The sequence below is a fragment of the Triplophysa rosa genome, linkage group LG20, assembly GCF_024868665.1.
Source record: "Triplophysa rosa linkage group LG20, Trosa_1v2, whole genome shotgun sequence".
NCBI classification, from domain to species: Eukaryota; Metazoa; Chordata; class Actinopteri; order Cypriniformes; family Nemacheilidae; genus Triplophysa; species Triplophysa rosa.
Genome location: NC_079909.1, coordinates 7552814 through 7567001, shown reverse-complemented (window position 1 = coordinate 7567001; position 14188 = coordinate 7552814). Strand labels below are relative to the sequence as shown.

General features: G+C 37.8%; 1 protein-coding gene across 1 annotated transcript in view; it reads left to right on the top strand.

The window, feature by feature from the left end:
- grin3bb (glutamate receptor, ionotropic, N-methyl-D-aspartate 3Bb) overlaps positions 1–14146 on the top strand; it is a 63007-nt gene extending 48861 nt beyond the window's left edge. The window contains exons 4-9 of the mRNA XM_057362022.1: positions 757–902; positions 2556–2671; positions 8301–8452; positions 11417–11581; positions 12726–12793; positions 13034–14146. Of these exons, the coding sequence (XP_057218005.1) occupies positions 757–902; positions 2556–2671; positions 8301–8452; positions 11417–11581; positions 12726–12793; positions 13034–13550 (1164 nt within the window). The 3' untranslated portion in view covers positions 13551–14146. The remainder of the gene's footprint in view (positions 1–756; positions 903–2555; positions 2672–8300; positions 8453–11416; positions 11582–12725; positions 12794–13033) is intronic.
- The last annotated feature ends 42 nt before the right edge of the window (positions 14147–14188 follow it).

Genomic DNA, 14188 nt, shown 5'->3' with positions numbered 1-14188 from the left:
CAAAATTAAGATGAATTTAAGCTTTAGTATTGTTTATTTTAAAACAAACATGCAGATATCGTGGTAATATAGTCATTGTGATTTCTTTTGGGCACAATAAACGTGAAGTGAAAAACGAGTATCTTGACAGCCCTAATGCCAACAAACACCAATAAATGCCATCAAACGGCAACACCAACAAACACAGGCATTCTTTTAATAATAAAATAAAAAAATGTAATAACAAATCTGCAATAATAATAAATACGGGGCTGAAATTGGGGGCACATGGGGGAGTGAATGTCAAGGGGATACAGAGTTGAATGCAGAGAATTTCCATCTTTTATCCACTTAATAGCCTCCAAACATAATGCAGATTTCATACATAAATATAGTAGATTTTCTGCATTTAAAAATATAAAATATTTCCACAACTAGAGTCCCCCAGTGAATCTCTGCCATTTCCAGCACTGAATATCTAAAATTACTGTTCTGAAATCACTTTTACTTACTCTTGAAATGTGGCATTGCGACACTGCGAATATTGTTGACTCCTATATTATATCGCTTGTGATGTGCCTCATTTGTAAGTCACTTTGGATAAAAGCATCTCCTAAATGATTTAATGTACAGAATGTTAACATCAGACACTTTCATTTCAAAGCAAAGCGAGATGACCTCTTTAAGAGAAGGCTAAGCATTAATGATTAGCAGCAATTATATAAAATTTTTGCGTGTTACTCTGTAATCTAAAAAGTTGCTTGCCCTTGGCCTCAGCTCCATCACCCATCTCAGGGATTCCGATTTGGCACTGTTCGGGAAAGCAGCGCGGAGGACTACATGAAAAAGAGTTTTCCTGAGATGCACGAGTACATGAAGAAATTCAACAAGCCTACCACGCCTGATGGTGTTGCCACTCTCAAGTAAGAGATCAATTCACAAAACACAAGAGACTAGCTAGCAGATGGTAGCAAGTGCCTGTGCACATGGTATACCTCCAAATGCTAGCATGGCATTAATTCTACATGTGGAGCTTTCATTTCAGCAGTGAACAATAATCCAGGCAATGCAAATCTGAAAAATATTGCTCCTAGTGACTCCCCTAGTCGACGGCACAACATGTGTCAATACTTGTGCCAATGAATTCGCGTTTTGAAAACTGAAGAATTGTCTCTTGCAGTACATTTTTAAGATTCCCTCACAGTGCTGCCCGCCAAGAGGGGCTTTTGTTATTTCCTCCCAGCTGCGGTGCCACAGTCTGTCACACATACCAAATTGTGAAGTGCATGTTTTTGTTTGTTTATTTCTATTTTTATTTATTTTGGGCTATGCCAGAGAGCGAGAAAAAGAGAGAGGGAGAGAAAGACGGTAAAACATTTCTATGCGTTGTTTATCAAAGTCTAATTAGGAGGCTTTTTCCATAAAAGCAAACTATGCAAACGGCTTTCAGAGTTCTAACCTCACATTACCTCAAGGCAGAGATGAATCAAGAAAGAACACCAGAAATATGAAGAATCTGAAAGGCGCCGCATCTCGTTTCCTTCAATAATCGCTTAGTAAAGGTTTGATTCTGTACGACAGAAGGTCAAATTAAGCTTGAAATCATACGGTAGGAAGTCACAGTTGCTTCCGTTTATATTTCTGCATGTATCATTTAAAATGTAATTGGACGAAGAACTTAAAAGCGACTTTCTGTTTCAAAAGAGTCAAAGCTCCGTGAAAAATTGCAATTGGCTGAAAACATTTGAATCCTTTTTTTTTAATTTTGTGAAGAAGATCAGAGGTATCAGTGACCACATGTACAACACGAACAAAGCGGCAAAGCAAATTCATTTCTAGACACTCGACTTTCAAATGTGTGCTGCATGCTTGCTATTTTTGCTCTGAGATGGTGTTTATATGCAGCTGTGTTTGCAGCCCAGATTTCAAGAGCTTCAGACTTCAGAAGTCACATGAATGGGCCGCTGATGGTAAAACAGCAATAATCTTTTTGACTACCATAGTAGGAAAAATGACAATGGTAGTCAAAAGTGCCCCAGAACTGTTTGCTTTACTACATTCTTCTTTTGTGTTCAACAGAACAAAAAACTATAAAGTAATTTTTCCTGGCAAGCAATCTTCCAAATATCTTTCTCTGTGTTCATCAGAACAAAAACAATTATACAGATTTGGAACGATATGAGGGTGAGTAAATGATGACAGAATCTTTGGCTGAACTGTTCATTTAGGCTCGGTTTCACAGACACAGTTTAGCTTAAGCCAGGACTATGCCTATGCCTATACTAATAAATGAGTTATTTCATTATGTGTAAATGAAGAAAGTTGGGCTGGTAATCATTATCCATTAAAAGTGCTAAGTTAAGGGTCTACTCAGTGTGCATCTGGTTTAGCGTAGCTGCAGACTTATGGCAAACGCTGCGTATACGAACATTTACCTCAGACGAATGATGGCTGCCCTCCATTTGCACCACAATCAGACTTCCGAAAATGGTACTGTGCATGTTTAATGAGACTGAGTGTGGTGTGCCTGTTTGTTTGTGTAGATTTGTAGCCCCTCCTCTTTTTCTGTTGTGAAGGACAGATCCGCCTCAGCTTGATGCGTTTATCATGGACAAAGCCCTGCTGGACTACGAGGTGTCGATTGATGCCGACTGCAAGATGCTAACGGTCGGTAAACCCTTCGCTATTGAAGGTAAGACATGTATACGGCTTATGGAGTGGCTAGTCACATGACATTTAAAGGGATAGTTCACCCAAAAATGAAGATTCTGTCATCATTTACTCACCCCCTTCTCATTTGAAACCTTTATGACTTTCTTTCTTCTGTAGAACACAAAAGAAGATATTCTGAAGAAGGTTGGTAACTGAACTGCAGCGGCGCCCATTCACTTCTATTGTACGGACACAAAACCAATGCAAGTCAATGGGTAACGCTGTTGTTTGGTTACCAACATTCTTCAAAATATCTTCTTTTGTGTTCTACAGAGGGTGAGTAATTGATGACAGAATTGTCATTTTTGGTTGAACAATCCCTTTAAGGCTCATGTGGTTTACAAACAAAATCTCCTCCTTAAGAAGTCAGGAGCTTTGTGGAAGGATATATTTGTGAACAAGAGGTAGAACTGTCAGAATTTGATGTGATTATGCATTTAGGGCTGCAGCTATCGATTATTTTAGTAATCGAGTATTCTACTGATTTTCCATCGATTAATCGGGTATTCGGATAATAAGTACTTTTTCTTTATTAAAGAGCAACTCTCTTTAATAAAGACAGGTCTCTTAAAATGAACAACTAATTTGTTTCCTTTTTAGAAAAATTTATATATTTATTGCTGAAATTTCATACATTAATATCTGTGAAAACTAAACCCATTTAGTACATTCCATTGCCATATTACATTCAAAATGCAATATAGGCCTAATACAAATGTATAAATAAGAAACATTAATAAAAATAGAAAGAATAATTTCAAAGGTAAACAACTAACTTCAGCTTATGCATGATGCATTTAGTTTATCTAAATTAGTTTTAGTTTATTTTTTACTATTAAATAGTAATATATTTGTTCACATAAAAATACCGAGTTAACCGGACTTTTATTTTGGCAGGTCGTCTGAAGAGGCTTATTTTTTAGTGTGTTAGCTTCACTCAGTAAAATGTTCTGAAATAAACTCTCAGAGCAACTCTGGAGATGAAGTTCATGTGTTCATGTCCTCATAAAGTGCAGTTCATTCACTCAGACACGCAGAACAGACAGATGACATGTGTAAATAACATGATTCTGCATCCACTAACGTTAGTCCGAATCTAGTTTTATGGACTCAACGCAGCCGGAAAACAAGTTTCACTCGCAAAATAGACTAAAACTAAGTAAAATAGCAGTTCACCATTTCAATAAGCTATCACTTATGTATCAGCATGAGAAATACGCGTGAGCGTGTGAACAGACTAAAGTGTGTGTGTCTCACGGTGAATGCGTGAGACTTGAGAGCCCTGTAACATGAATAGAGTTTAGCGGACTGTGCGTCAGTAATAATGGTCCGTGGGGGAACGCAGTGCTCTGTGTGAACTGTAGTTAATTGGATTAAACAACGCTTCGAGGCAACAAAAATTGCCTCGATGATTTTTTTGTATTCGAATAACTCGAGTTACTCGAGGAATCTTTTCAGCCCTATATGCATTGGATATGACCAAAATTGTGTCATATTCACTGAACAAGCTTGTGACTTAAGAAAGTTACAATTGTTTACGAAGTATCCCAACTATATTTCTATATATTCCAACTATATTACTGACAAATCCACAGCTGACAAGCAGAAACAGTGAGAACTCAAGCTGGCCTTCCTGCGATCTCTCCTGCTGTCATGCATTTTAGCAGTAGAGGCCAATTTAAATGCAAGCCTGGCCTGTTTTCCTGAGCTGCCGGATCTTTCCTTAAGGCAAGAGGGGAACGAAGTTCAGCAAAATTGGATGAAATAATTGTGCTTCAGCGTATGATTTCTTCATTTCCAGACGTGACCCTCAGCTGGGCGTCAGGGCTAATTGAGCTCACGCCCTGCTATTCTCTGTGTTAATTACCATATGCCTGTTGTGTCATTTCTCATGTCCGTTCATTACCCCTCAGCGTGTTTTGCTCCTTGGTGTCGTGACACGTGTCAGCGCGGGACAATTTTCTGCATGTTTATATGGATTAATAAGCACGCTCTCATGCGTCTGTTGTAATTTATCAGACAGGTCTTGTTCTTTAATTATGCCTAAACTGTGCAAAATGCTTTTCAATATCAAATTGCTCTATACTTTAAAAAATGCTGGGTTATTTTCAACCCACTGTTGGGTCAAAAAGGGACTAACACAACCGTTGGGTTATAAATTAACCCCATGCTGGGTTGTTTCAACCCAAAATGCTGGGTTGTTTTACCTATTGTTGGGTCAAACATAAACATTTTCTGGGTTAATTTAACCCAAAGTTTAGGTTTGTCCCTTTTAGACCCAACGCTGCATGGGTCACATTTTTAGAGGGGGTTTTTTAAAAGGCAGAAGGTCAGTGAGGATGTTGATAAGAGATTATTACAGATGTTCATATAATCAGTATTTCTAGATGTATTGTGGCCATTGCAGTCCAGTGTCTGTTGAATTTCAACAAAATCAAATAACCTCAGGAGTGACATAAAGTCATCCAACAGCAATGTGAAAGACTGACAGGATAACAAGACACATGAAAACTGTGATAAAAATCAAGGTTAACACATAAACAAAGTAACATTTGAACTGTTCTTAAATACATGTCCAAATATTACTGTTCTATTGCTTAAAAGTGAATAACTGTAAAGAAAAACAGTTTTCTTTACAGTATTTGAGGTCAGAAAAAAGTTCTCCAGTTTTCATTTTCTGCAAATAGCTATATTTGTATTAGAAATTTGAGAGAAATATTGTTAGTACCTTACCTGAACACATACCTACTGTACAGTATAAATAGTAAATTCAGAAAAACTAAAACTATTTTTGAAACGGTCTCTTAATTTTCCTCCAAGAGTATTTACAATAGACTGTGCATCTATTGTAAATTGGGATACACATTTCAGAGACCACATAGAATTTCGAGATTTGAAACTCATGAATTTTAATGAATTTCATGTGGGTAAAAACACATGCGATTTTATTGGTTTTCACATGTGAATTAACATGGGACTCAAACAGAATTCATACAAACATTTCACATGGGATCGCATGTGGTTTTGCACGTGTAAAATCAAATGTAAAAACTAGGGCTGTCAAACGATTAATCGTGATTAATCGCATCCAGAATAAAGGTCTGTGTTTACATAACATATGTCTATGTACTGTGCATATTCATTTTGTATTTATAAATACAAACACATACACAAGTATACATATTTAGGAAATATTTACATGTATTTATTTATATTTACCAATAATTTAAATGATATATAAATGTTTATTAATTTTAAGATTTTTCTTAAATATATGCATGGATGTGTATGTGTTAATAAATACAAAACTATTATGCACAGTACACAGATATATATTATGTAAACACAAACTTTTATTCTGGATGTGATTAATCGCGATTAATCTTTTGACAGCCCTAGTAAAAACTCATAATTGATGTGTTTTTTTCCTGTAAGGGACTCTGGAGAATTGTAACGTAAATGTAATAAAAACACGATCTTCGTCAAGAGGTGACTGTGAAGTGAAGTATAGAGGTACTAACTTTGGTCGTTCGGCTTTATCTGTAAGAGCTGCTGTTAGCTGGGACTGCATACCAATTAATATAAGACAATGTCCTACTTTTGCACAATTTAAGCTAAACTTTAAACTATGGTTAAAAATGAGCCGAGTCTGTGATCATTAAATATATTGTTTTTATTGTGTTTTTGCTATGGCTTGATGACTATATTTTTACGTATATTTGATACTGGATGTATTATCTTTATACGATAACGTCCAATTATATTGTATTGGGTTATCTGGTGTATTTGGTGTTATATGAGTTTTTATTACTGAAGGATGTATGTAAAGCTGTAATTTGTATTAGAATTCCTGCCCAGGGACTACAGATGAAATTTAGCTCTGTAGCTAATTCTGGGGCAGTCATTGACTGTTCATTGTCCCTGTTAAATAACAAATAAATAAATGATTGAAAATATGTGACTTAAAACTAGAAATAGGCAGAACCTTTCAAGGATTCTTAACAATAATAAAAGAAAAATGGATATAAAAATAATGTAGAATTGATGGACTCTAAAAATAATTTCTTTGAGATTTTAAAGTATTTTATAAATGTAAATTTGTGACATGGACCATGTTAACGCCTTTGTAGAAAAGGTCAGATTTCCTTTTCCATTGAAGCACAAAGAATGATTTTTAAAACGTTCTCAAATCACTCTGGGATAATATGGATCATCAGGTTTTGCAACTTCTGGAGCATAAGCTCGAGTGTCATTAAAACAACAGGGAGGCAAAGCATATAGAAATAAATTCTGAACTTTTTCTGAAATTGTTATACTAATAATGTAATTCATAATTTAAAAAATATTAAATAATAGAAAATGCAAAAATTAAGTGTTTTCAGTCATGGTCTCTTTTGGACTTTTGGCCTGTATCTGTTTTGTATGTATGCCATATTGTATCAATGTACTGACAAGCATCCATCAGAACATCTGTGTGTGTGTGTGTGTGTGTGTGTGAGAGAGAGAGAGAGAGAGAGAGAGAGAGTGAGTGAGTGAGTGTGTGTGTTTTGTGTTCTTGTTGCAGCTTGGCAGTGATGAAATGCATAGATGTCAACAATTGAATACCAGTGATCTGTCAGCCAGTTAGGGGCCAGCGGGGGCTGTTGAGTGACAGATTTCCTGCAGAGAGCTTGAGGAAAAACAGCCCACTGATAGCTCCTAATATTATATTTGCTCTTTATATTTATACTCTATATTTCATATTTCCCTATATTTTGGCTAGTCAATAATTTTTCCATTTCAGATGGACGGATGGACTAATTCAGTAATTGGGGATTCAGTATAATCAGTTTAATTTCCTACTCCTGGCTGTGTTCATTATCATATGCCTGTCATCTCATTTCTAATGTCAATTCATCTGCCACGTGTGTGTTGATTGAATAAGATTCGTGACATGACTTATCAGTGATAGGACTCAAAAGCCCCGCCCACATCATAACTCACCTGTGAGGTACTCCAGAGAGACACGCCTCCTTCTGTCAGACATCATTCAAATCACTGCGTTTTTGTTCTTGCTTTTACATTTTTGGCCGTGTTCTGCCGTCACAATCTATTCTTGGCACAGGTTGATCTTTTCCTATGGTCCTATATCATTTTATTTTAAAAATCGAATCTGCATGTTTCATTAAAGATATCAAAGAGAAGTCATGAAAAGCAAGATCAGCATAACGGCAAAAAAATGAAGATTTTTTTGGTGCAGGGTCAAAAGTTTAGGTGTAGAGTACAGAACAAACTTTGGGTTCCGATAAAAAATCTGGGTCGCCATGCAAAATCGTCTGAGAGCCACTGATTCAACAACAGCATATTTCAGGCGCCATTTATTGACTTAACTTGTATTGTCAAAACATGAAATATGACGACATTTCCTATTGGTCATTTCTTTCATATGTCCTGCCATTATACAGCTCAGTGGGCACATAATGATGCTGATCTATATAACACAAGAAAGTTTTTAGGGACAGACTATTTAATGAAGCATTAGCTGTTTTTATATGCGATGCTTGTGTTTTGGTGAAATGGACTGAGCGACTGGATTTATGACTTTAACAGGCTGATTTATTTGTCCTCAGGTTATGGGATCGGACTGCCTCAAAACTCACCACTCACCTCCAATATATCAGAGTTCATCAGCCGCTACAAGTCTGACGGCTACATGGACATGTTGCACGATAAGTGGTACAAAGTGGTGCCGTGCGGGAAGAGAGTCTTTGCTGTTACCGAGGTGAGCAGGATTTACACCGGACGCGACATGACAACCTGCGCCGCGCTGCATCCAGTGTGGACAAAATTTTAAATTATAATGGGTTCTAATGCATTTCTAATGTCTTTTGTCGTGTCGCGTCGCGCCGGTCGCGTCTGGTGTAGACACGGTTTTAGGCATATTGTCAAGTGAAAAATCAATAATGGGATATAGTGATAAAAACAGATTTTCCTTGTGAATCATTTTAATCATTATTCAAACATCAGTTTGAATATTAATGAATTGATGAATATTTATTAACTTAATTCTTGTATATTTCAATCCTTTTAAGCAGATGAGAAGCATGTAATGCGCGTGGTTAGTGGTGTCACTTTCACATCTCATACATATGAGCTATTAGATCGAAATACTGTGTATGTTATGCACACACACTTCAATCTAAATATTTCATACATTTTATTTAAAACTACTTACATTGTACTGTAGATAGTTAATATTTTAGACAGAGCAGATTGTTGCTAGTGAGATAGTTAAATGAATAGTTTGCCCACAAATTAAATCATCGTCATCATTTACTCTCCCTCATGTCATTTCAAACCTGTTTGACTTTCTTTCTTATGCAGAACACAAAAGAAGATACAGTATTTTAAAGAAGATATTTTGACAAAACAACATCGGCCCCCATTGACTTCCATTGTATAAACACAAAACCACAGAGACATTTCTCAAAATATCTTCTTTTTAAATATCCAGAAATGTGCATATAATATCTCTTTGCTCCCACATGTGCCATTACAGATGTAAATGATAAATATTGACCTTCATTACGGCGGTGCACATACCCAAATCTCCAGACTGACTAAATGACATTACTCTGTAATTCATTACTAAATGTTTTATCCAATCAAGCAAAGCTCTTGGGGCGGAGCTTACGACGCCTTCCCATCATATATCTTATTAATACAATTACGGCAATGAAACTATCGCTGTCATTCTGTGTAATAGAGATCTCAGATGTTGATCACATCCACAGAGCCTCTTTGAGTCTGTCAGGCTGATGTAAGTGCCGTTTGCTTTACCCCTGAGTGAAGGAAGGCTTCGATTCTTTGTACATATTGATCTGGCTCACTACCAACTTATCTCATATCATTATCTCTGCTGCTGAGAGCTCAGAGGTGTGTTGGATGTGAAAAACCCTCAGAAGATTCCTGAGTAAATGACACTTTTGGAGCGTGCTGATAGGCTGACGGCTGCGTGAGGCTTTTTGACATCCGTCTAAGAAATGAGGAGTTTTTGAGGCCAAACTATCCCCTTTCTCTCCCAACACAGATTTCTTAGAGCTACCGCTTTAAACTTGCAGCAGGGCATGTTTTTTTCCGTCTTTTCTTAATTTCAGGGGGAAAATTACCATTGCCTGGGCAGAAAAGATTATTCCTCATTTCCATTTCAAATCTGTGGTGCTCTTGTGGCATCACAGGAGGATGAGAACATGAGGACAATGCCTTGTGGGACGCTTAAAGCCATAACTAGAAATACCGGGTTTTGAATCAACCCAACAAGTAAACATATCGTCTCGATGGATAAAGCTATAGAAAGTGTTATTTCCAAGAATGCCGTGTTTTTGGTGGTATGTAGTGGATGGTTGCACGTGAATTATAACATTCACCATCAATCTGTCTTGTCTGTTTGTTTTTAGAATTTGCCTGCTGTCTTGCAGATCAAAACCGTTCCTCTGCCTCTTTCACTCATTCATGCCCTACCGTCAAAACACACGGATGAAAATTTTAGAAAAGCTCATTCATATCATTTCTTTTAACAGAGTCACTGCTTTGGTTGACAGACTCGCTGTGAAAAAGTAAACAGTCCAGTTCATTAAAGGTTAATATCACATTAAAGTGTGTAATCTATGTGCCTCCAGCCACACCAAGAGGAATTGCATGAATATGACATTTTCAAAAATGTTTCCTAAACTCGCAGAACATCTCATGGTCTGTATAGTAACTCGCACTATTGATCTTTTTGATCCATGGTTTTATTTACAATTTAGAGGGGAAATCCAATGAAATACCAAGGAATTATATTTAGTTGTGCTTGGATATAGTATTTTTTAGCACGTATTATATAGGAGATTTAAGCATTTTAGTGTAAAAAATACATATTTACCTAAAGTTACAAGGAATCCCTGTATTTATGATGTGATGTAAGAACAAAAGATTTATTGTTTAAACAATGAAAGTCAATGGGGGTCAGTGTTGTTCGGTTACCAACATTCTTCAAAATATCTTCTTTTGTGTTCTGCAGAAGAAAGAATGTCATACAGGTTTGAAATGACATAAGGGTGAGCAAATGATGAAATCGTTTTCATTTTGGGTGAACTATCCCTTAAATCATATGAAATAGAATGTGGTGATTCATAAAAACCGCTCTTCTGTCTAAATAAAAAGTGACTCCTGCTTCTGTTTTAATACGCATACACGTTTTTCTCCATTACATTTACTTCAGGGATGATGTGGTGTTCTGTGAATTTAATCTTACACGTCTGATGAAATGTCAGGGCAGGATTGTACTGCCCTCTTGTGCGCAAGTATTGTCAGTCCTGATGTGTGTAAAACCTGGAGAAAGCAGATTGTGTATTTCCATTCTACTCAATGAGAATTGCAAGAGGTGGGCACAGGCCACCGATAAAACCACGGCCACAGGACCCTCCAAGTAAACTATAACATCAACACAGCTGTGTTGAAAGCGCCACAGCGTTTGCTCTTTTCTTACAGATGGCTTATAGGCGTCCTCGCATATCAAACAGGGTTAGCAGAAAGTCTTAATTCAGTTACCTTTAACTATATTTGCTTTAATGACTCACATTATGACTCACACTGGAATTTGCTGCCTGTGGAGAGCATGACCGATTCGATAATTATAGTTAATATGGCTCATAATCTAATAGAATGAAGCATAATCACACTTGTATTTTATGTGTCTCTTCAGACGTTGCAGATGGGCATTCGTCACTTCTCAGGGCTGTTTGTTTTATTGTGTGTGGGCGTGACCGGAGCCTTACTCACCCTGGCGGGAGAACACGCCTTCTATCGCCTGGTTCTGCCGCATATCCGCCGCCGACAGAAGTTCAAATATTGGCTTCACACCAGTCAGGTGAGGCAGAAACTGATGCTATTTAATACATCGTTTGACCAGTTTAAAATGCTCATTTATGGTTTGATGGTAGACATACAGTAGTGGCCAAAAGGGGTGTTTTGCTTTAAATGCCCTTCAGGTTAGATTAAACCATTAAAATATGAGGTGTGTGGTACAAAACACTGAATGAAACAAGATGTCAAACATATATATTTTTAAATATTAGCATCAACCAAATGTCCTTTTTAGGCATTAAAACAAGGTCTGATATGTTTTAAAGCATTCATTTGAAAACTTTTACATGTTTTTAAACGATGTGTTTCCACGTAAGTCCGCAGTCGGAGCTGATAGCCTTGTGGCAACGCTCAGACATATGGCGTAACTGTGCATCCGGCGGCTCGAGGTCCTGTGCCGATCCTGCACTCCTCTCTCCACCCAGTACTCTCATGTCAGAACACCAACCGTCCTGTCAAAATGAAGGCATTAAAGCATAAATATTAAAAAGACCTTAAAAACTCTTTACCGTAACAGCCTAAAAATGTCAATACAGTAGCATGTTAAAAAAGAGAATGCCTAAGCAACTTTTTGTTCATCATACATAATTAGATATTAATGAAGTATATTTTATAGAAAATTATAAATGTAACTTTTAAATGTGGGAAAACCGTGCTGTTACGGTAATGATGGTCAATATTTCCGTCTACTGTACAAGAGAATATTAAACCATTAACTACAAAAAAAATCTGTTAAACTATTTGAAAGGTACTTTCAGATGTGTTACTTCAAACAAAATAAAGCTTAATGTATAAAGATCTGTGTCTTTTAAAGATGAGAACATTATCAGAACATCGTATCAGTTAATGTATGGGTTGTATTTACTGAAAAATGGAAAAGGCTCATAGAAAATAAAGCAAACATTCAACAAGTTTCGGTTAATAAAATATCTTGATCCTCTGGAATGGTAATATTTTGTTCATGGGGCAAAAGCTAAATAAATCATGCTTGATGTCTCGGGGTCTTTATAGCTACTTTCTCTGGGGGGATTACTTCCAGGCAGATTCTGTAATTGCCATCTCTGAAAAATAGATTTCTTTTGTATCAAAAGCATGATGTTGATCTTTCTCATTTCTCTCTCACTGAGATAACTTTATTTTTTGCACAGAAAATCCACAGGGCACTGAACATGACTTACGAGGATGTGAAGAGGCAGCGCGTGAACGCCGAGAAAAGGTTTCCACGTTGTTCCTTTCATCTATTTTTCATGTTGACAGCCGGCTTGTGCTTATCACAGCTTGTCTCACATCTGTCCTCTTTAAACATGTGCAAACACGTAATGAAGCCAGAACAAAGTAAATGTTCTGTTTTTGCTGTTGCTTATAATCCTGCTCATTTTATTACCGCATGCTGAGGATCTTGTAATGATGAATGCCGTTATTAACCGAACCGCTTATCTTGGCTCTGTCTTCCTAGTTGCAACATCCAGAAAGCTCAACCTCATCCACCACCTGCACCTGCACCCCTTGGATCCTTTGCCAAGTGGAACAACGAGAGCGCCAAGGCGGAACAGGAGCCCAAGGACAACAAGAGGGTCCATTTCAACCTGGAGACCCTCAACACACGATGTCTGCTCCCACGCGTCATGGCGGAGGGGGCTCAGGGCAGCTCCACCTCCACGCTCGGCTCCGGGGCGGGAAGTTTGCTGAGGAGGGTGTGTGAAAACGGAGGACCCGTGGCTCAGCGGACCGCCTCTTCGGAGGGTTCCTCGAGCCCCCCTAGAGAGGGCGAGCTGGAGGAGCTCCAGGTGACGATCGAGGAGATCCGTGGGCATTTAAAAGCCGCTTTGGCTCGCAGGGCGGAGCTTCAGACTGCTTTGGCTAAAGAGAGGGCGGCTGCCACGGCTGTCCCGGGGACCACAGCAGCTCCGCCCACAGTTACAGCCACTATTTGCCCTGCCCTCACCAAAGAGCCAGGAGATCTGAAAAGGTGATGCTTATAACATCTGGATGACTGCATTACTCTTGAATAACTACATTCAAGGATGTTTTTCTATCTCTGCAAGACTTTCAAAACTGGAACCATTTCAAATCTTAATGCTATGGATTGATCCTTGCGATGGTTTTGCTAATGGTTATGGTACAAGGGTGAAATGTTGTCTGATTTTTTTAAAGCATCACTCCCCAGCTACTGAAGAACCAGGAGATGCCTGCTTGGGAATTCTTGCATCATTGAGATGTTTGTGGATAGACTTCGAAAGCACCAGCAAGCCCATGCTTTTCTGCAGATATGAGAGCTTATTATTTCGTTTATCCACATCCAGAGAGGCTCATTCCCCGGCCCAGCCGTTAGACTCTTTCCAAGTTGGTTCAGGAACTAAATAAGACCTGAATCGACAGCCTGGAGGTCTCACCCTGGAGTCAAAACATTGAGTTTGTTGCTTTGGCAATGATTTTATAACTTGGTTGTGGTGATCTGAAAATTGCTATTGTTATTTGAAATTTTGAAATCCTCTGTAAGGTCTGACATACTGTATGAATGGCCTGGTTGCCTGTTTGAATTACGTTCTATGTAAAGAAATAAACTTGATCTTATCATACATTTGACATCTTACTTGAAACGTTACATGTT